At 38.7% G+C, this 23,070-nt stretch overlaps 2 protein-coding genes across 2 annotated transcripts in view; one reads left to right on the top strand and one right to left on the bottom strand.

The window, feature by feature from the left end:
* Positions 1 to 23,070, top strand: part of LOC105279816 (cAMP-specific 3',5'-cyclic phosphodiesterase, isoforms N/G) — a 248,773-nt gene that overhangs the window by 6,707 nt on the left and 218,996 nt on the right. Inside the window, exon 2 of the mRNA XM_020031739.2 lies at positions 1,707 to 1,931. Coding sequence (XP_019887298.1) covers positions 1,849 to 1,931 — 83 coding nt within the window. The 5' untranslated portion in view covers positions 1,707 to 1,848. The remainder of the gene's footprint in view (positions 1 to 1,706; positions 1,932 to 23,070) is intronic.
* LOC113562395 (myosin-9-like) lies at positions 6,206 to 11,542 on the bottom strand. Its single transcript, XM_026971816.1, has one exon. It carries the CDS (start codon positions 8,513 to 8,515, stop codon positions 6,224 to 6,226), a length of 2,292 nt encoding a protein of 763 aa, XP_026827617.1. The 5' UTR covers positions 8,516 to 11,542; the 3' UTR covers positions 6,206 to 6,223.

Raw genomic sequence — 23,070 nt, 5'->3', positions numbered from 1 at the left:
TTTGCAACATGGCAGAGCTGGTTGAATTGAGTACACTCTATGCGGATTAATAAAGCTGACCTGTAATTACGTGTGATCCACAACTAATATGGCAGTAATAATTAATGATTTTCCCCGAAATGTTACTCGCGTTGACACGTTCATCGGCGACAAGCGTGATGCGGTTATTTCCACGACACGACGGTACAATGCATCGGCCGTATTGATTATTTGCGTGCAATGAAAGAGCTCGACACTAATGTACCAAATTTCCTCGTCTATTTACGTAAATTTCGTTTTAGTGTTATGCCGTAGTCAGCGCAGCGTATCAGAAATTCGCACGAAGTTATTTTGCTCATAAAATCTCAGGCAATTTTCATCGCGCTGTAAAATTATACGCTTCCAGGCTCTGCGCCAAATCTATTTTTTCACTACGTTCAATTTATGGTGAATCTTACGCACTGACAGATTATGCGACTTATAAGCGTTTCGCAATTATCCCGGGCGACACGCCAATATTTACATGCCACTCTTTGCGTCTCTCCAGTAACTCATGTGTTCCACTTTGTGCAGATAGGTGCTTCCGTGCCGCGGCATTCTTGTCGAGAATTACTTTCGTACGTTTCGGAGTGCACGTGGGTGGATCGCACATGCGACGTGCGATCTCACGGATCCATTATATTCGCGTTTCCTTGAGTATTCTTGGAAGCTCGCTGCTGTATTAGCGTTCATCTGATCTTCGTCCCCGCCGTTTCCCTGTCATATTACGCACAATGACAAGTGCAAATAAAACAATAAAAAGGAAAAAAAAAGATAAGCAAGGCATGATTTTCTGCGCAGGGCAATTCAACCTTGATCTCTCGGGAATCCTCGGGTCTAAGGGCACAGGCCACCTTCGTCGTGGCCCATTTCCTAAGCACATTCGGTCACCGGAGCTATACCGAGTTGGGAATCTTGTGACAGGCGCGGCATGCCATGTCACATTACATACTGTAACATGCTTGACACCCACGGTGAGAATACCTTGTCGGGATCAGATTAGGATTGTTGGCGTTCTAAGGAAACTACTTTGCATTCTATTGTTTTGCGGCAGATGGAATAGATAACGGTGATTACGCATTTATGCGGCAGTATTGATCCGGACAGCTTTTAGGTACACAACTTGATACGATGACCCAGGCGGGTTAATCGTTGTAATTAATTCAGATATCGTCTGGAGAGAACGTCGGATAGCTCGACCCTTACTAGCGCAGCATTAATTCTGTAATACGACGGGCGTAACGAATTTAAGTGTTAGAGCATGGTTCATATCTAATCCACGTATAAAATTGTTCGAGAAAATTTTGGAGAAAGGAATTACATCTAAAAAACAAATTACACATTTAATACAACGCTTTAGTACACGATATTGCACTTTTACCGCGTTATATTTCAGCCCATTATTTTTAATGAGAGGTTTCTCTACTCAGTTTCAAACTAAGTTCCTTAGTGATCGATTGTTCCTACTTAACGCCGAAGTTTTGATGGAATCAGCAAGAACAGCGAACAGAGATGAGGACAAGGATCGGAAAGAGGCGATTAGAGGGATGACGGGGTAGAAGGGAAAAGTGCAAGTGGGATTTTTTCGACGCAGCAACAGATGTTTTTTAAACGTTCGAGGTGCTTTCGCGAAAGAGCTACGGTATATCCCGTTGATATGCCATTGCCTTTTTGAATACCTTCTGCAGACCCTACAAGAAATCGCCTACCCCGAGCAGCGGCGGCAGCAGGACGGGTTGGCGTTCCCGCAGGAGCATCACGACGGCAGGCGCCCCAGGTGGGCACCAGCACCACGTGATTGCTAGTGCCGCCGCGACGGCACAGGCCAGGATGCAGGCCGAACAGGGCAGCATCGGCGAGCTACGTGGCTACCACAACCTGCGATCCCGCAGGCATACCTTGGCCAACGTACGGTGAGTGTTTCGATCTTACTCCCTGAGGCGCATCGAGAGATTCGTAGGCGGCAAAGATGAAACGCATTAACAATTAGACGTATGAACGGTTGAGAAGACTGAACTTCGAGATGTCTTTGGAACGTCCGTTTGGAGATATTCAAAAAGTTGCTTATGAAAAATTCTGCACGGTGAATTTTTATTTTGTACAAAAATGTTTATTTATAGGTTAAAAAAAGAGAGTTTGTGTGCTGTTGCATCTGTTGAATTTGTGTTGCAAAATTTTTTAGATTACATTTCACGTATATAGAAGGAAAAGATTCGATTTACAAATCGATAGCTTGGATTGATGTACGATTTTGATATATTGTATTTGATATATTGATACATATACAGACACATACACAGGCGCGTACATGTGCACGTACGCTTTCAAATAATTTGCAAATGTGATATCCGATTCTATTATTTACGTTACTTCGTTTTATTGTTACGATACAGTTTAACAGTGAATGGATTAAAAGCGTGGAATACATGCGCTCGTATAATGTAATTATTCGTATATGTAGCATTAGTGAATATCATATTATTGAAAATTGCAAATAATCTTTCCGTCATTTTCTTTATTCTCTCTTAATTCTTTATTAATTCACACACGGCAAAAATAAAACTACCGCGACATTCTATTCATAAATTCCAATTAAATTTTCCATAAAATATTTTTCATATTTTATTAATATTCTCACTGTTATTCATTCTTTTAATCTCTTAGCTCATTGTCATCAAAAAGTAATTTACCACTTTTTGCAATATATTTTTTCCGCATATAATTTATCATTATATTACATTTTTTTAAAATGAGAATTAGATAATTATATAATAACGTTTAAATATTATACAAAACTAAGATACCAACTCGAATTTTTTATTGTACGAATTACGTATTGTTATGTCATTAATTGAATAGAATGAAAAGAATCATGTGTGGGCTAAATCCGCGCAATAGCAATTTCCTTTTCTAATTGGCTCTACATCACTCTTCTCTAATTTGTAACAAATACAACTCGAAGAAAATAGCTTTACGGCCAAGGATTTTGTATCTTCTAAAGTCGGTAAATTATCTTTTATTTTTTGATCGATAGCGTTAGTTTTTTGCTTAGGTATCTTAGCCAAGCAACTCTGATCTCTTTTTTCGACAGTTTTTGTTCGGGAAACAGCTCGACATGGTTTATCGGTTAATGTCGCATAGCTGCAGCTTTCCTGATCGCGAGAAATCTTTTTAATGATCTTCTTGATGTGATACCTCTGGTGCGACATCTTGGCCTGGATTCTCACTTTGCAATCGGGACACAATCTATTATGCGGTATCGGCCGATCGATTTTGGGGGGAATAAATATACGCTTGAACGCAGCCGCCGCCGCAGGCGTTGCAGTTTTCGCATCAATTTGTGGTTGAATCTCCAATTTGGGTCTTATCGACAGCGGTGACGACGTTCTACCGCACAAGCAACAGTTGCAAACCGTCTTGCCCATTTCGTCGGACTTACCACTATAATTAATCGTCCTAATCTCGCGCTCTGTGTCCGGTCGCGTTAGTCCGGCAGCGATCTTTATGGATCGTAAAAGTTCATTCGTGGGCACTCTCACGCGTTCTCTTTCATCCCTTACAACTTGCTCGTGGCTAACGTGGCTCGTTTTATCCGTCTGTGATCCGATGCCGGAGGTTGTGACGGTCGATTGGTCCTTTAAGCGTTTGCGCCCGAGCATTTTTCGGCCGGTTATTTCAGGACGGTCACCAGCGGTTTCGGCGCTCGATGCTGTTAGCTTGGCTGGTTTAAAATATTCGCTAATAATTCGTACCAGCGGCGGTTCAGCGGCTGTAACCGTTTGCGTGGTTATTTGCACGAGTTCTGTTTGAACGACGTCAGTGCGCGTAATCTCGACCTGCTTCGTGGTCTCGGCTGGTGGTCGCTGCAAGTGAAGGAAACATATATTCGAGACGTCAGTTGCTCTCTGTCAACGTATAGGATGTCTCAGAATAATCTGGGACATCCTACGTTGATATCGCGCATATATTTCTCGGGAAGATATTGCAATCATATTTTTTCAGTAGTAGTTTATCGAGAAGCAATTAAGCATCGCGAACTGTTACTAACCGAACAACATTCTATGCAGGCGTGTCTCATTGCTGGTATAATGTGCAGCAATTCTTTTTCCTTGATCTTTGCTATGACGAAATACGGCTGTGCCATTAATCGAGGATCGATTGGTATAGCTAACATCTTTGGCTCAGATGGTTTTGTCTCAGCAACTGGAACTTTTTCTTCTACTCTGACTTCGTCTACGACGATTTCTGGTTTTTTCTCTATCGGTACTTTTTCCTTTTTGTCGTCCACTGCTGATACCGTGGGTAGCGCAATTTCCGCCACTTCCACAGTTTCCGGTATTCCCTCTTTCTTTAAGGGCAATATTTCTTCTTTTTCTCTTTCTTCGTATACTTGTTGTATTTCGATTAATTCTGTTTTGGGTAATTCTACTTCAACTAATTTTTCTACTATTGGTAATTCTACTTCTTTCTTTACTATTGTTGGAGGTTGTATTACTGGTTGAACCGTTTCAATTTCTTCTTTTACCGTATCCGGGATTAATGATGGTTCTTCTACTTTGATTAATTCTATTTCGACTAATTCTTCTGTTACAGGTAATTCTTCCTGTTTTACTAGTGGTGGTTGTATTACTAGCTGAACAGTTTCAAGTTCTTCTTTTATGACGTCAGCGATTGGTGATGGTTCTTCAACTTCAATCGCTTTCTCTTTTATTTCGTTCGTAATCACCGGTAATTCGGCAACTTCAATTTTTTCATGTATTATATCTGTTACTTGTATAGGTTCTTTCATCTTGACTTTGTCTACTGTTTCTATATCCTGAATCAATGGTTCTTCGACTTTAAGTTTTTCTTTTTCTGTATCTAAGATTAATGGGAGCTTTTCAACTTTAATTACATCTTCTACTGCATTTGCAATCGGTACTTCTTCAACGTCTGCAATTGGAAGTTCTAATTTTTCTTTTTCAGTTGAATCCACGAGTGGTGAGACTTCCTCCGGTTCCCTAAGTTCCTTTACTTTTTTCATCGCTATGGTTAGTATTGCTTCTTCTATGATATCTGGTTCCACTTCTTTTACTTCTGCAATAGGTGGAACTGCTGCAGCAGGCGCAGCTTCTGTAATTTCTTTCGTTTCTATGATTTCCACATGTGGTGCCGTTTCGTCTACGTCTACCATTTTAATTTTATTAAGTTGTGAAATTTCCTCTAATTTTTCTAATACGGGTATTTCAAGTTTATGATCATGTTCATTAATTTCCTTTGATACTGGTAACACTTCCTTTACTTCTATTTTTTCTATTAACACTTCTTTTTCTATTACTGCTCCTTTTGGGATGTCTTCTATTTTTTCATTATTTTTCACGTGGTTAGATATAACTTCTTTTTCTTCTTTATTTTCTACTTTTTGAGGAGCTAATCGCTTTTCTTTGTCTGTAGAATTCACAATTTTATTATTTTCTACTGTTTCCGCGACTAATTTTTTATCTGTCAAATCTTCGATTGTTGCGTCTTCTTTTACCTCATTAATTTGAGATATTTCAGCTTCTTTTGCATTCTGCATAGTTTCTTCGACTTGTATCGTTTCTTTGAGTTCTTTTCTTTCAATTTCTACTTTATTTGGCACAAGTTCATTCAGCTGTAGGACCGTGTTGCCTTTCAAATCTTCTTCGATGGGAGTTGTGGGAGGTTGAAAGGAATCTTCTATGGAAACCACTGTAGAGGGTTCCATGTCAGTGAATATTTCCTCTTTCGTAAGCTTAGGTAATAATTTTGATTCGGCAAATTCTACTGGGGAGTCCTCTTTCACCGATATTTCTTCTGCTGTGATTATTGTTACATCTTCCTCTTGTATCTTTTTAGGTTTTATCTAATAAAATATAATTGTAATAATACAATAACTTGTAATCTAAGACTTTTAATCAAATTAAGAGCATTTTCGAAATCTTACGCACATTTTTTAAATCATTAGTTAATAATAATTCAGAAACTGATGATAATGAATATGATGTTGATCTCTTACCCCGACATATGCACTGACTTCTTTAACTAGGATATCGGCATCTTTTTTCACTGCGTGACAATCAGGATGTTTCTAAAAATATAGAACAGATATTTTGTTAACATTAGTATTAGGAATAAGTATTTTCTTACTGAACGCTACATTTTTATATTAATATTAACATTAGTTAAAATATATATCAGGACAATTCTACATATATAATTGTAATATCTTGTAAATTCTAATTTGTATAGTGCAAATTGTGTGTACCGCTACTTTCTCGCGAATTATATCGATTGTATCGACCCACGATAGAATTGTATCTCGTTGTATTACGATGTCTTGATCGATTTCCTTCTTTTTTATTTCCGGCATTTTAACGTCATCTGGTATCGTTATTGGCCTATCAACCGTGATGTCTTCCTCAATCCCACGCGTTAGAGTTTCTCTAGCTGGCTTCACATCCATAACTTCAGCAACCAATGTTTCTGCCTTTTCCCTCTCGAGAACTTTAATACTAGGAGTTTCATCTACTTTTTTTTCTTTTTTTTCGATATCTTTGACGATGTCATCCGTTTTTTCTTTTAATTCTTTTTGAAATGGTTTCTCTCGTTCCTGTTCGCTTACGACCAACTTTCTATCAAGTTCCTTCGTTGGTGCAGGCGGTTCTATTCCCAACGAAGTTAATTCCTCATCCGTCATACCAGTAGGCGAAGATACTACGTCATTGCATACGAAATCAGGCGCGCACGGTTCACCGTCATCCTTATAGAGATCCTCTAACGAGTCTAACTCGGCCAAGTATTCCCGAACTTCTTTGAATCTCTGCTCCTCATAGGCAAAATCTTCCGGTTGAACTATGCCTTCTGCATCTTCGACTCGCACGAGATCCACCGGGCGATCGATACCGATATCAGTCACTTCAGGTATAGCCGAGACGTATTTATCATCCCCGATGACAGCCGCTTCGACATCGGCGTCGATCAAAGCGATTCTCGCTAACGCTTCTTCGTCTGCAACTTCGACCTTTGTCAACGTCTCCTCGTCCGCAACTTCGACTTTCACTTGAACTTCCATGTTTTCCACCGTAGCAACATCGTCCACTTTGCCTATCGGACGATGCACAACTTTAACCCTCGCGATAACTTCCTTATCTGTCACCTTCGCGACGTCGTCGTCACGGCCTATCATGGCCTCGACTTTCTCGATACTCAAGAACTTCTCCAACTCCGCCCGGCATGCGGCCATCCGAGTCCGACACTTCTCCAACGCGTCTTCCAACTCGCACACGCGTTCTGCCAATTGCTGATTCGCCGCAGTTTTCATTTCCAATTGCTCTTGCAGCGCCCTCGTCGCGTTCATCGTGTCGCTCTCCATCTTCGACCAGAGCTCGTCGGCCTGTTGAAGTGTTCTCATGTAAGCTTCCTCACGTCGTTCCAACTCGGCGATGTCCCTTTTCATTGTTATCTCCTCTTCCGCTAGTCGCTGCAGCTTTTCCAGGCACTGAATGTCTCCGGATTTGATGGACGTCACGCTGGGCACTTTGTCGAGCCATCTCTGTTTGCATTGCGTATCACCGCACTCGCCGTAACGGCACGATTCGTCCATCTCCGGTTTCTCAGTCGTTTCTCGTAGAATCCTGGTTTCCTCGTTCAAACGTTCCATCGCGCACTTTTGCTCCTCCTGAATCCTCCTGACTTCCTCGAGCTTTCTTTTTCGCTCCTCGAGCGTGGTGAGCTTCTCCGACCAGAGATTTCGCGCTTCCTCCACCTTCTTTAACGCCAGTTTCCTCTCGGCCTCGATCTCCCGCACCCTACAATCGTAATGGCGACTCGGCGTGCTGCGGCAGGAGAGCTCTCTCGTGTCTTCAAATTGCTTCTCCAGGATGTGTTTTATTCTACAGACGGGCGCACCTTGCGCCATCCGCCAGATATTCCACACCATCACCGCCGGCATCGAGCACTCAAGCATGTCCAGCCGTTGTCGCAGATTACCTTCTACCTTCTCCAATTCCTTTCTGCGCTGCTCCCGTTTGCCGATTATGTCGCGGAGAGGACGCCGTTGACGGCGTCCATCAGTCACCGTCACGTCACCGATTTTAGTCTTTTCCCGATCTTTAGCGTTACACTTCGATCCGCCGGACGGAAGTTCACCTCGAATCGAACGCGTCTTGTCAAGCTGATCGACAGAGTTTATTTTCGCGAACGTGCCTTCTTTACACTCTCGAACAGATTTATTTCCTTTCTTGCTGTCATTGATTTCCTTAGAATAAGATTTTGATTCAGTCGTCCTCTTTAATATTTCATTATTTTCTTTCCTTGAAATCTTGCGTTCTTCTCCAGAAGAATTTATTCCCTTCATCGTAAAGCTCTCTTCTTTTTCTGGTATGGACTTTATTGTAAAAATCTTTGTCTCGTCAGATTTACGTTTCGTTTCCATTGCATTGTTTTGGTCGATGTTAGTTTCTAACAGATTTTTAGTAGAGGCTTTGTCGGTTTTCATATTTCACTTTTGGAATGCCTTAAGGATTTAGCAGTATTTTTTCGAAGTTTGCGTACAGCGAATTTAATCTGTCTATCGAAATGTAGGTTAATTTATTTCATTATTAATTTTCTGAACATCGGCCTGTCAATATGATGGGGAATGTAACTGCACAATTGCTAGAATTTATGTACATCTTTACATTTTCCTGGATTGTTTTGGTTTTGGAAAATTTAATTTTGTGATTAACAGTTTTACACGAAGTGATTGCAGAATGCTCTTCCCATCTCCGTGGTTACTTCTTTTTGTTTGGAGATCAGGATATATTCATTAATCATGCTAAAGAATTTAGTGCAATTTCTAACGGACTTATCTGGCCAATTATCCACACTGGCGTCGTCGCGCGCGTACATTATCTTCGCGATCATTAAATCATGTCTCGCGGTCTGATGTATGAGATACGTCTAGCACTCATCGTTGGTTGCGCGAACGCACGAGTTACATTTTCATGGAAAACGCACCATCAATTTTGGACTGGTTCCAACGCGAAGCAGATTCTGTCGGCAGATTGCCGCAAATCATTCATGAGATTTGTCATAGTATGCGATTACAGCTTTCGATATCGTCCTGTCGTAAATCTCGGTCCTTGATATGAACGTATCTGCATATCTATTAGCTATCTCGAGCATTGAGTTACTAATTACGGTTGCTTAACTTGACTCGGCGTCTTCATTAATAAGATCCATGCTTTGCCACGCTTGACGGATATTGAAACATCAAAATTGCGAAACGGAAATTATTCATATGTAATAAAATATTTTCAGTGTTTCTCTCATGTATGGATTTTACAGTAGCTTGTTCCAATATAACGATACGAAATTTTCGATATCCGGTGAGGCATCAAGAGATCTGAAATATCGAACCAACGGCGACCTTTGCCCATTGCTAGAAACTACTTGTCTTTATTGAATCAAGCGAGCATCGTGTGATATATCAGCCTTTTCAGCCTAAAGTGCACGTCGATTTTTACCGTGGTTACGACAGTGCAGGGCAGCGTCCAAGGATAACTCTGAATAAATCTGCAAAAGGCCTCTATATATTCCAACCTTTATCCATCAGGCGAAAACCAACCTGAATAAGAAGTTACTTCACCTACCCTCGACTTTCTTTAACTCACATTTTCTCGTTTATACACATTCTCTATATTTTTCCTCTCTCTCACTCTTTTTCTCTCTATTTCTCGGTTTCTCTCTCTTCCTCCATGTGACCTCCCTCCGTGCCCCTCACAAAATCAATAGTACCAGTATGCCGAGTTTATCCTACTCCAGAGTCAGAGTGGAGATTCAAAATTTGACATTACGATCGAAACCGCAAGCAGAAGAGAACGGAGTTTACATTGACTTGTAGTAGAAGTTTCCGATGGAATCTTGGACTGGGTAAGACCTTCTCCAGGACCTATCTGCCACTGTAATTTCGTCCGATTAACAAAAAGTTTCAATTGATTTTGAAACTTTTTGGGGAATGCGCTTTTTCAATTTAAGAAAGATTTTCGCGATTAATCGTCACCCGAGAGCCGCTGAACGCCAGAGCAACTTTATAAACTGCGTTAAGCGCTCGCGGAAACTTCGCCGAACTGCGTGGAATATCTCGAGAATATACTTTCGAATTATGCTTGTCGGGACCTGCAGAGTACCGTTGACTCACAATAATACCGGACAAATTGAGTTTTAAATACGCAGATTTATCCATAAATTTTACTCGATTTTAATTGGACCATTCTGCAGTTGCATATATTTGCCATTAATAACAGGTATAAGATATATTTGCATAATTGTATATCTATCTGTGGTAGTATATGGTTATGCACAGACAATATTAGTAACTCAAATATTTGAGTTGCAATTTGCTCAAATCATTTAAATCTATTTATATAAGCAATGTGAAGAATGTTCATGACATTTGAGTATCTCTTCTATATATTATTTTTGTATTGCTATTTAGATGTACAATATCCTTTTTCTCTTTTTTCCGATAGAAATTTTATAACCGGATGTATCACCACCGCGCGGTCAACGTAAAATCTTAATCGATTTTAAATTCTTTAAAGTTTTATAAGTTTTTTGATTTCCCTGGAGAGACTACCGCATCAAAACCATATATCGACGTTCCGTAGAATTGAAGTATAGAGAGAATCTCTTGTGACGACTTAAAATGTACAAAACTGTCAGATGTATATAACTTCCTATTTTTACATGTATAAAATATAAAGGTATACATATGTAGATAGATAAATAGATAGATAAATTGTTTAATATAAAACTTACATTAAAAATCAGTAATAACATAGTTTATGTCTATGCGAGAGAAATAAACCGTGTTTATAATTATGAAGAACTTTCAAATCATTTGGGGAAAGATTTGAGAAAACGTTAAATTTGGCAAATTAAATTTTGAAAGCTTAAATATATTCACAATATGTGTGCTATTTTTTTGGATTAATTTTAAGTAAAATTTTAAGTAACATAATGGCTTTGAAGCAAATATACATAGATAAAATTAGCTTCAGATTCGTTTACGGAAGTCACAGCTCAGAGAAAACAGAGAAAAAAGAGAAATGATTCCTCATACGCTGCACATGTATGTATGTACATGTATGTATGTCGCCGTCTACAAGGGCGCGTGTAAAGAATATACATGGAGGTATTTCAGTTTGTGACAGTTGGAAATTCTTTTGGTCGTTTGAATGTGGTTAAATCTCCTGCGGAAGCACTAGACTCGCTCGTCTCGTTGCCGGCATCGGATGCGAAATACAAAGGCAGGATCCGATTATTCAAATAATTCTGTCTTAGAATACTGCCGACTGCGGCGAGACCTTCTTTTTCCCAACTTCTTAACGAGTTTCCCACTTCTCGCAGTCGGTGCACAGTTTTTTTAATGACGAAACTACTGTGACATTTTCGCAGACACTTTTCCATGTTTCCGTTCTTGCAAATCGGTCTTAGCTACTTAATTAAATCGACGTCAAATATTCTGTTATTCCTTAATATCTCCTTGTGTCTCATTACTCACAATTGAGAAGACTGTTGTAATATGATAATCTTTATTTGATCAACTATGGATTTTCTTTCAGCAAAAATTTGAATACCGCCTGTTGTTTGCTCCGTTATCTATATAACAATTTTTATTTTAATAAAAATTGTTTATTTATCTGAAACTTTAGCATTTAGTCAAACAAGAATTTGTTTATTAATTAAAAAGAATTAAGATATTACATACTCGCATTTTCTTTAGATTTTTTCAGAATGTCTCTCTTATTTGTCTCTTATCAGATAGCATATAATTATACTTATTTTTATCAACAACACAAATATTCCTTCTCAATAATTCGTTTCTATTGATTATCGATATGTGTAGTACGTACATTGCATATATATATATATATATATATATATATATATATATATATTAGTAGTAATAGAATGTATGTACTTTAGTTGTATGTAAAAATGCATGTAAAACTATGCGCAGAATTTCTGTGTAAGCATTTTTCAATATCGTATTTTGGATATCTTTGGAAAAATTCCTTAATGGAAGTGTAATATACCTCGCCAATCATTTATTTAAATAATCCTCACGTAACCACTGAAAAAACCCAATCATTGGTGAATCGGTAGGACAAAAATCATCTTCCTTCGTCTTCGTCTTCCGTCGTAACGGAAATAAGCCAGCATCATCGTTTGTAGATTCGACTTGCCGTTTCCATGTTGGCACCTGATTGGAAAGTTCTTCAGATTGCTTTTATGTGATCGACTAAATATAGGAAATGGTCGGATCAACCGTCCTTTAAGCGTCTATAATAAGGTTCCGATCAAATTTTTTCTTGATTCGAAAATTAGATAAAAGTTCTTTGCTGAAAACACTTAATACGCACGCGCTCGCGCGTGCACAGACACGTACATAAGACATGTGTAATTTAAGTACATTACATGGAATAATTTGAGCGCTCATTCGTTTTCTTATCTGCTATCTACAGTTCAAAGTTCCGCTTTTGTCAAGTTTCCATCTCGGCATCTATCTCTCGTATTCGCTTCACAGAGATGAAATCTTCCAAAATCCCAGATAGGAATAAGATGGAAAAATCAGATTTCTTCCACGAAAATTTAAAAAAAGAGTACGCGTGCTTTTTGGTGAATTAATGTGAAATGTGACGGACAATAGATTAAGCTAACGTAGATCGCATCAATTAATCTTGTATCAAATATAGCATTTTGATTTTCAATTTTAATTAAATTGTATATAATTTTATTGTTAAATATTATCAATACATCATGTTGAGTTGATTAAATAGCTAAATGTTAAGTATAAGCATAAGTCTATAAAATTACCGCCTAATCGTAATTCTTTACTATTTCACGATAAAATAGCATCAGAACTTTAACTGGATCTTTCATCTGATTTACACGACATCACCTGGTATCACACACTATAACTTGGATCTGGTTCCTTTTTGCTTATTCAGTCTCATATGCTAGAATAATATTGCTTTCATACTAGTACGTGTCATGTCACAGTGCCAACGTACACAGTATGTAATGTACTAGTACTGTCAGCGAACTTGTGCATTCACTGATTCTAGTGCATAGCGCACGACACGACGCAAGGTCGAGATTTCAGTATGAATTCCATTCGTTAGGCCGGCTGAATATCTCAATCTGTGGCGACTTGCAACGAAATGATGTTAAATATCAGAAATTGCAATATAAACAAATAGGCAGAAAATATTAAAAGTAATAAGAATATATTCAGTAAAATAACACAAGAACATTTGCTACTAAATTATTTCATTGCAGGGAAGAGACATTTTTTTTGGAAACGGATCGCGTTAGTTAATCTATTAATGCGAAATCTCGCACGAATGTATGTGAACATTTAGAATATGTTTTGCACGGAAATGAGTAGTAGCGAGCAGGTTTTCAATTTAATAATAAATAGCGGAATCCGCATGCAACACTCTAAAATATAACTTACAATATACAGTACAGACATAGTACAGTATAGACATAGTAGTATATATTATATAATATTTGATAGCATTTAATCGTCTCTAGCAGTGCAGACTAATAGTGCTTTACTACATAATTCATCAGATTCAGATCGTAAATTCAATATCGTACAAATCCGATATCGTCAGGAGACGAGTAATATTAGAAAACTGTAATGGACGTTCGCATTTCTCTCGAAATTTTCGAAAGGAACATCGGATTCAGGCAGTAGTCGTTAAAATTACAAGCCGAGGTTTCTAGAACGCGTTCTATAAAATGTAATTTATATTCCACATAAATTTCCCATTTCCATAAAGTAAGCGCATATGTCGTGGCGATACACGTCAGCTGATACGTGACGAGCGCGCGCGCGAGAATTAATTGCATATTACGGACAAATTTAATGATATCGGACTGGAATTTTCGTCAAGTCCCGACGAAAGTTCTTGTCGGTTCTGCCCGGGAAACTGCCTTTTCCTAACGGTCGACAAATTTCGTCGGAGAGATAAACGGAAAGGCGAGACTAGTGTCTTCGCTTGCAGAGTCGTATCTCGCATGTACAGCGGCAGGCTCGGCCGCGTATAACAATGCAGGGGTACCCCGACGTGATTCCACACCCTTAAAGTATGTAGGTTAGACATGACGTCATGACCCGCCTTGTGACGTGCACCCCCGAGTAAAATATGCAGTGATGCACTCGAGCATCCCTCTCGTACCTTAGCGGTCATTGGCACCCGCTACAATGAATCGCCGAGGCCAAAGCGGCGTCAGCGACGTTGCGGGCGGCGACTCTTTTAGAAAGTATTTGCCTCTCCCTCCTTCTCTTTTCCTGTCTCTCTCCTTCTGCCTGCATCGTACGTATCCTAAACACCTTACAGCGGGTAAAAAATTCATCCGACGTAAAGCTCGCCTCTCGCTCGCCACCGCTCGGCAAATTGTGTTTCAAACCACGGAGAAAAGGAAAACCGTTCTTTTTTTTATCACTCTATAACCCGTGTGTTATAACGTCGAACGCAATTTCTTACCGGGGCAATTTCTTCCCAGCGCGACGCCGCGACCATCCATCTCGACGGTAAGAGACACGGCAATAATCGTGATTAACATAGTGTTTTCCTTTTAACGGGAGAAAAGTTTTCTTGGATGCTTTGACATTTATTTTAAATTACGAAGTAACGTGCGTAATCTCGAATTTGCTGTGAAATAATTACATGCGAAGCGCTGTACGAGTTATTTATTGATGGCGATTTATTATTCTTGCTGACAATTTATTCTTATAACGTAATTGTTATCAGTTTCATATCAGATGATATATTGATGTGCATTGGTGTGTCAGCATTTCGCACACTTTCCGTTTACGTTATCGATTACTATACAGTCACGTAATAAAAACAGCGCGCGCCGAACAGACGATGCTCAATACTTTATGAAATTTCGCAGACGTGACGACCGCGCGCGGTATTGACGAGTGTTCTACTTCTATTCTCGCTTCGCTATTGAAATATTACGTGGAATGTTGAAATTGTTGTTCTGTCACGTGTATCGATGCAAATCAGTGTGTTTAGCGAAAACAGATTTCTTTCAGATTTTTTATGGCTTTAACGCATAAAGATTTCACGTTATTTTCGCAGTATCTCAGTCGGCAATTGATTACTTCGTTGCTTTTTTTATAAATCTTTTTCGCGGACGCTAGAATTATAGTTTAGAAATGGAATTGTGTTTGACCAATACCGATTACTCGGCTGCAATCTCCGTGATAACGCTCAGTCGATAGTCTACCCGGCCCTTGCGTTCGATCGCTTTTCGCTACTCGCTTGAGCGTAAAATACGCGATTGTGCGCCGTTCGTGCGAATGAACGCGTTAGAAGGCGCTCTCTTCCGCCTCCAGGCCTTTTTACTTTCGTATGAGTTTAGAATTTTCCGATGCTTTTTTTCCAAAGAATGTACCTTAACTCTGCTAGATTTTTTAAGTTGTACGTTTTACGTCTGCACCCCTATACGATCAATTAATGCATTACGCATTCATTAAACACACATCCATACGGAAATAAACTCGTACAAATTTTTATATTTCACATTTTACATGTTGTGTTATTTTTCTATCTGCAATTAAATTTAATTATTGTCTTGTAAAGTATGGGACGTAATGTTGATGACAATCAACTAATCAAGTAAGAAATGCACGCGCGTTATATTGATAAAACAATTTAGCTCTTTCATAATACATGTGTGTAGTCCAGCGAACTCTATATCGTCCAAAAGCGCAGATAAGCGCGTGATCCCAGGCGACGTGTTTGGAATGCCCGCGAGCTGAGATGAAGTTGTTAGGAAATTCCGGCGGGTATACTTCGTTTTATTACCGCGCGGCCATGCAATATTCAAAGTCTTGGTAACTATCACGCTCGTGTCGATCGATAATTTGATGCAATTATCGCAACATGCGTTGTTATGATCAAGCGACATTTATACACTTAGCTGCTTTCGATTGATACGGCGGCAATCACAAGAATTAAAAAATGAGTAGCTGCAATTGAAGAATTATCATTCCGTAACATTTTGCATTGCTTTCAATGTGAAGATGCAGTTACAAACCGCAGAACAAATGTTGCTTGACCGTTTTACGGATCCTTTCAATGTAACATCTAATTGAGTCTGTCTGTACGTTAATTTGAGCTAATTCGAGGATACGTCGAATAACGTGCTTCGTTGGTTCATGTTTAAACCCTAAATGATTTTCGGTTGCGTCTTTGTATGTGATGGAGGTCTGCGCGAACAATATCTGAACTAACGTCAACCGTTCAACTGATCCATTGTGCGCCAGCTCGAGCTGAGAATACGTAGGATAACGCTCTTGGTTGTTCGTGCTGGGAGGCTAAGTAATTTTCATTTGTGCTCTTGTGCAAGATAGAGATTTGCACGAACAATATCGGAACTTCGAAGCAAAGGCAGAATATTACAGAGAGACAGTGATGAGTTCAGAGAGCGAATAAAAATATCACGTGACTTATCAAATTCTATTCAGATTCAGGTTGAATTAAAATGGCGTCTATGTGTCTACTTCAATATACGTGCAAGTGTAAATGTGTGTGCTCTCGCTATTGTACTTTAATGCATTTAACGTTGATAAATTGATCGATGTGATATACTGCGGCTCGTGTAATTGGTGTGGATTGTAGTGAAGCATCGAGAATAATAATTTCATGCGAAACATATCACAGAACACATAAAAGTATTACGAGAAATAAGAGAGATTTTCTAGTGTATTTTTTTTATAAATGAAATATTTTGCATGTTGAAGAAAATAAAATTTGACAATGTACTTATTATGTTTGAAAAGAAAAAAGTATATCTATAAAAATATATAAAAATAAATATATGAATATATATAAAAAATATATCGAAAAAATTGTATGAAATTAAATATGTAAAAAGTGTACTAAATGTTAATAATACTGTGTTTTCTACATATGTGAACATGATATGATCGCGCAGAGTCATGCAAGATGCAACACCGTTGAATAAAGTTCGTGATGAGCGATAATAACGTTTTATTGGTGTTACCGCAGGGAAAGTCACTTTCCCACGGGACATTTAAAGTACCGACTTTTACTATTTTCGCGACCAGTGTTTCATTGCACATTGAATTCTGCAAAATTTAAAAAATCAAATTGAATTAACTCAGCAACTTCGTGTACATTTAAATAAAATGACATCGATGGAGCTTTTCAATCCGAGAAAAAAAAGAGCGAATTTTAACACAGGAAAAACGGAATTCGTTAAAAAATGGCTTCTTAATTGAATTACCGAGAGCATTTAAAAAGGAATAATTTTTATCCTCGTTAAAATGTACTTGCTGAAGATCTGTGTTTCCGAGACGACCCGTATATTTGAAGCGCGTTGCAGATGCAATCAGTGACGGAGAATGGACAATTTAATATCCTAGAAATTGAATCTAGCCGGTAATATGTGTTTACCTCAGGCAATCTAGCTGCACGGTGTGTAAAACCAGCGATAATGCACGCCAAGCAGTCATCGCCATGGTAAATATTTGCCTCTTCGTGTTAGTCGTGCAAATGATACCGTCTCATTTGTGCTTCGTATTTAGCACTAATCTACTGAAATTATCTATTTATGCAAGCCCTTCCATTGGCATTATCCTCGCTCTTTTAACGCTCAATACGACTACCCCGTCCTTTTATTGTATACTGCTGTTTTCACGCGCGTTACGAGTTAACCGACCAAGCAATGTTCTTGGAAAAAATATTTTATTTATGCATGTTTGAATACTACACGTGTTCTCTTGTACGGTGATTAATCACATATAATAAATGGATAATTAATTTACACGTACCACTGCAATCGTATCGGTGTTTTATAGGAGATAACGTATTTCTGATCGATCGTCGTGCAACTTCAAAAATTTTATCACGTTGTACAGAGCTTCTTTTAAAAGATAAGTTTGATTCGACCAAGAAATTGCATCGTGTGTGAAACCTCAGCAACATTGATCTCGCGCGTGAAAACGCCATCATAAAACAACGTTCGCGCGGAGAAATCGGCACCGTAGCTGATCCGCCAGCTACCACGACGGTTAAGCGAATCAGGGAAAATTGAATCAGCCGGCGCGAAATCACGCTGATCGAATGTAATGTTCGATGTGACCCGATATATCCTCGTAGAATGGTAACCTGCTCGAGAGGGTGCGCGCTTACGTCGCGGCTAATGTTTATCACCTGACGTCACCTGCCACCCTCCGGCAGGGGGTAGTAGAGCTCCTGCCAGTGGTAGGGGTAGGCAGGTCGGGTTCGCAGGTTCGTTCGTTCGTTCGTTCGAGACGACGGCGATAGGGGAAGTTGGTCGCCATGACTACCATGGAGGGGTTTCGACGAGGAGTTTGGGGGATCGATGCCGCCAGTAGCGTAGCATCAGGTGGCTTAGGGTCGCGCGGGGTTTCCAATCCCTTCCGGCGGAGGCGTCCAACAAGTGGGGCTCACCGGTAGGGTGATTGGCTCTGTTGGCGACCAGCTGGATACATCGTGCGACATGTATAGGTCGGGAATCCTTCCGAGTCTCTCTAGACCGGTTCGATCTCGGTTACGTGCAGTTGGCGCACTTTCGCAGATGACCGGGGATGCTCCGGTGACAATATTTGTCAAGGACCGCGAGGCTGTTGCGCGCGCGCGCACGTCTCTTTGTAGTTGAAATGGATGTCGTACTGTACTTTGATTCGATTACACTTTGGCATGTCAAAAATTGTAGCAACTTTAGCAATAATTTTGGACAGAAATTATTGAGATTAAAACTACGTGACATTGTCGTTTCGATAAGTTCGAATTTCAATGCTGAGGAAAAGTTACAAGGTGATTTTTGCTGAATTTTAAAGTAATAAAAGATTTATAGATTCCAACGCATAAGAAATCCTTGTACGTAACGTAGATTAGCGGCGGAACTCTATGATAATCATTGGGGAGGTTTAATTAAACCACGAGTCGTTCGTTGCCATTAATGTACGGAATTACGGACCGTGCTTTCGAATTTAATTTACCGCTTGACACCCTCTCGCGTTACTACGGGTAATTGTTTTTCCCCTGCGGGAAAAAAAGCACTCCGGCGGATTATAGCAATAAGCCAATAATCCCATATAATTACGTTGTTAAGAGAGTGTATTATATAGTATATAAATGTACCAGTACATAATACGTTGAGCTCATATTTCAGTGAGAATACAATAAAACACTTTATATAATATGTACGATATAACGTTATTATTATATACTTTTCTTTTGTTTTTCAATCTCTTCTGAGAAATTTTATATACTCTTTTATAATTCCATAGGACCGCTGACACAGTTTCCTTTTTCTTCAATCTGACAGATATATAACGTAGCATTACTTCTTCATATGTACGAAAGTTTCGGCGAGCAGCTACTACACCTGTCAATAATTTGATCAGGAACTTTTTCACGACGAATTCTTCTGGGAGATATATGCCTGAGAAATTTTGTAGGCCGGTTATCGGTATTCGAGAAACGCAATTCAGGTATCACGCATTCCATTATCGATATCTCTGTATACGTATTAAAACGGGGAAGCACATAATAGCCACACTAATTGGTGTTTACGGCAAAGCATTGCATTACATTGGTATCTTGAAATGAAAACCATTCTGTTTCGATATATAACAAGGAGAGATATGACTTTTTGTTTGTCTAATCTTCTAAAATATAGAAATTATAATATTAGTATATAATATATTTTTATAAGACATAATTACTTTTGACAAAACGATACACACACACAACTCGAAGAATTTCTATTTCCGATTTAGTTTAGGATAATTTATTTGTCATTACAAAAATGTTATCACGAAATTCGTTGTGAGATTAAATTATATAAGTAATAATCTAAGTTTAACCAAATTGCACTGGCCGCGAGAATCACAGTTAAATTCAACGAATAATCTTTTTGTCATCATGCGTTGATTAAAATTTATACTCCTCTCTCTCTGCTTTTTCCTCATTCTTCATTCTCCCATCTCCTGATGTACGAAATCCACAATCCTCATTTTGCATATTTGAAATGCTTCCGGTACAGTTTCCGTTACGATCTCCCTTGTTCGATGTGTTCCATCTCTCGTATTTCCATCCTCAGAATAGTCTTGTTTCCAACCGAGAAGAACATGGTTAAAAGGAAATAGGAAAGGTCTCATCCGCTTTCGAGAAAAGGCCGGATACTGAACACACTAGACTGCTCGGAAAGCGAGAAAAGCAGTTTCTACAAGGTAGAAAGCAGATAGCGAGGAGAACAAGAGTCGAGAAGTAGGAATGCGTGAAATAGAAATAAAGAAGTACGTAAGAATATAGTTTGCAGTGCGAGAACATTTCTGAGATTTTGAGTATACTTTACATTGCAGTCGTTTTATGTTTCTTATTAAACTTCTCATTTGTGTGATTTCCATAATCAAGATAATTACGAAATACTATTAAATAACAAAATATTTATTACTAGCTGCTGTATGATTTTTAGCCTTTTTCTTCAAAAAAAGTGTCACTTTATTTTCACAATATGTAAAGAACAATTGTTCTGTTATGTTACGTAATGTTTAGAAAACTTTAATGCTATTTTAGGATCGCAAAAGAACGGAACATATTACAATTTTATTATTAAAATTTTTCTTTTCTAAAGCAATTTAAGATATAATATTAACAGAACAGATCATGAGTTTCACGAGATTCGTGAATACGTGTATTTAAATGCTGCCATTTTTAGGAAACTATTAATTTGTAACGTTTAAATATCGTTCAATCAATCATGTAAAATAAGATTATTATAATCGCAGTATAAACAGTATTATATTTAGTTATTAAAATAACTAAATATAAGATTTTTCCAAAACGGTTAGCGACCGCTACCTGTTATATTCTGAACTTATCCTGGATTCTTCACGTGGAGTACACATGCGTAACAAAAGCGAGGATTCATATATTGCTAGTTACAGCGCACTTTTCCAGACGAAGGCAGGAAATATGAGGTTTCCTGTGAAACCTCGTGGCAGCGTTCACAGCGTTTTGGTAGATAAGAGAGGAGAGGTACGATGAAAGGGTCCCAGGAGCTTCCAGTATAGGGAAAAGAGAGGCGCGATGATGCCAAGCTTTGTGAAGCGGCTGTAGTATTCAATCTGGCTGAACGAAGCTCGGGGAAATTGAATAACAGCGCTGGCCGTTGTCCCGGTATTCTTACACGAGTAAGAGTTCGGAACTCTCGTAGTTAGAGACCCTGGGGGATTACTTGCTCGATAGTATCACTTAGCAGGCGATTTTATCATGATTAAATTACGCTACATACGCTACTTTGTGCTACAAGAATTAAATACAAAATGTCAAAATTAAAGTAAAAATGATAACGTTTTAGTTACGCTTTTTAGCATAACTATGACTGTAAAACTGTACAGTTGTACTTTTGAGTATTTATCGTAACTACGGATATTTCACAGAACTTGTAATTGCGGGTGCTAATTGAAAGTACAGTTAATTAAAATCAGTAAAGCTCCAAGCGCGCGCTATCATCAGCGTTTTTATTTCTGTTTGAGAAATTGTTTCATGACTGCATACATTAGACTAGATACATTATCTGCATTTGCGGGAATCTTTCATCGTCATACTTAGCAGTTGGCTCGAATGCATTCTCGTGTGGATGGAATTGCGGATTGTGCGAACGAGATTTCATTCGCCAATGGTAGCGCTGAATGCCGGATTATCGGCACTCTGCCGGCGTAATTATCAGCACGTACGCGTCTCTCTCATTGTCGTTAAGTATGAAGAATTAAGCGTAACCACGATAAAATGCCAATTTCGTCCGCATAAATTGCGAAATAATACGTTGGCTTTCCCAATCACAGATGAAAACGAACGTTTGCACGGTTAGCGCAATTAAAGCGCACAATTTCTCATTTGTACGTAGTCTTTAATATGCAATTAGCGTATAAGCAGAAGATAGATTAATGTTACCGCCATTTATAGACTTGCAATCGGAGGGAAATTATGTCCCACTCACTCAAAAAAGCGAAAAATATGCATGCTGCAGATGGAAAAAAAAATTGTCGGAAATTCCGTATTCCAAAGTTCCGCAATGCAGCGCGCGCAGTTTATGTGGAAAGTTGCTAACAACTTCTCACATTCACAAGGTGCATCCGTGAAACGTTTTTCACACGGTACACTCGAAAATGTGACTATAAATAAATCTTCCGTCGGAAGTAACGCAGTCGGTATGAAGTCACCTACTTCGAAAACACACCAAAAGCCTGTGATTTATTGATGCCAAGCAAGCGTGCCGGACAAACCACGTCACATACACTCTGTACACTCTGTAAATCTCTCTGCTATATTATTTAAAAAAGAGCTACCAAAGCGGGCAGTCTTGCCTGTGTTTTATCGCACGTGAAGTCTTGCTATTTTACAACAAATTTCGTTTTATTGCCGTATTATACCGGCGTGCTATTAAATCTTTCATATGTCGAAGGTATGCAATAGGAAAGTGAGGTCTTTAGTTCGCGCGCAAGTGATGCATAACGCCCGTTTAAATTCAAATCACTGTGAAACCATTCGGTGACACGTGGGATATGAAATTTTCCGTGAAATTTTATTACCGACTCACCGAGTACGCTATTTTCAGGGAACGGATTTTTTGCTTTTTCTGAATTCGTCAGAAAAGTTGTAAAAATTCATAGTTGATGCCACCGACAAAATGAGTTACACATCAAAAATTGATATACTACGAATATTTTTCATTTTCTAAAATATAATATGATTGCAAAAAGATAAACTTTATTATAACATATTTTCATTGTTTGCTCATAAGTGTGCTTTAAATTCCAGGTTTTTTCTAATTAAATTGCTGTTTTGTATGTTATTTCTTTAGATTGACGTGTACGTTACGATTGTGTGTATACGTTATTACTTTATGTTTATATGTACAAGGCGACGGCTTTAATGTTTTTTTTTTAATCACGTTTACGATTTTATTAAGCAGAATGACAAG

Source organism: Ooceraea biroi, chromosome 8, assembly GCF_003672135.1.
Source record: "Ooceraea biroi isolate clonal line C1 chromosome 8, Obir_v5.4, whole genome shotgun sequence".
Classification (NCBI taxonomy): Eukaryota; Metazoa; Arthropoda; class Insecta; order Hymenoptera; family Formicidae; genus Ooceraea; species Ooceraea biroi.
The sequence above is the reverse complement of the archived record's forward strand: the minus strand, read 5'-3'. Positions and strand labels throughout refer to the sequence as shown.

Coding starts and splice junctions, on each gene's coding strand:
- LOC113562395 (XM_026971816.1), bottom strand. CDS start 8,515: ATGAAAACCGACAAAGCCTCTACTAAAAATCTGTTAGAAACTAACATC.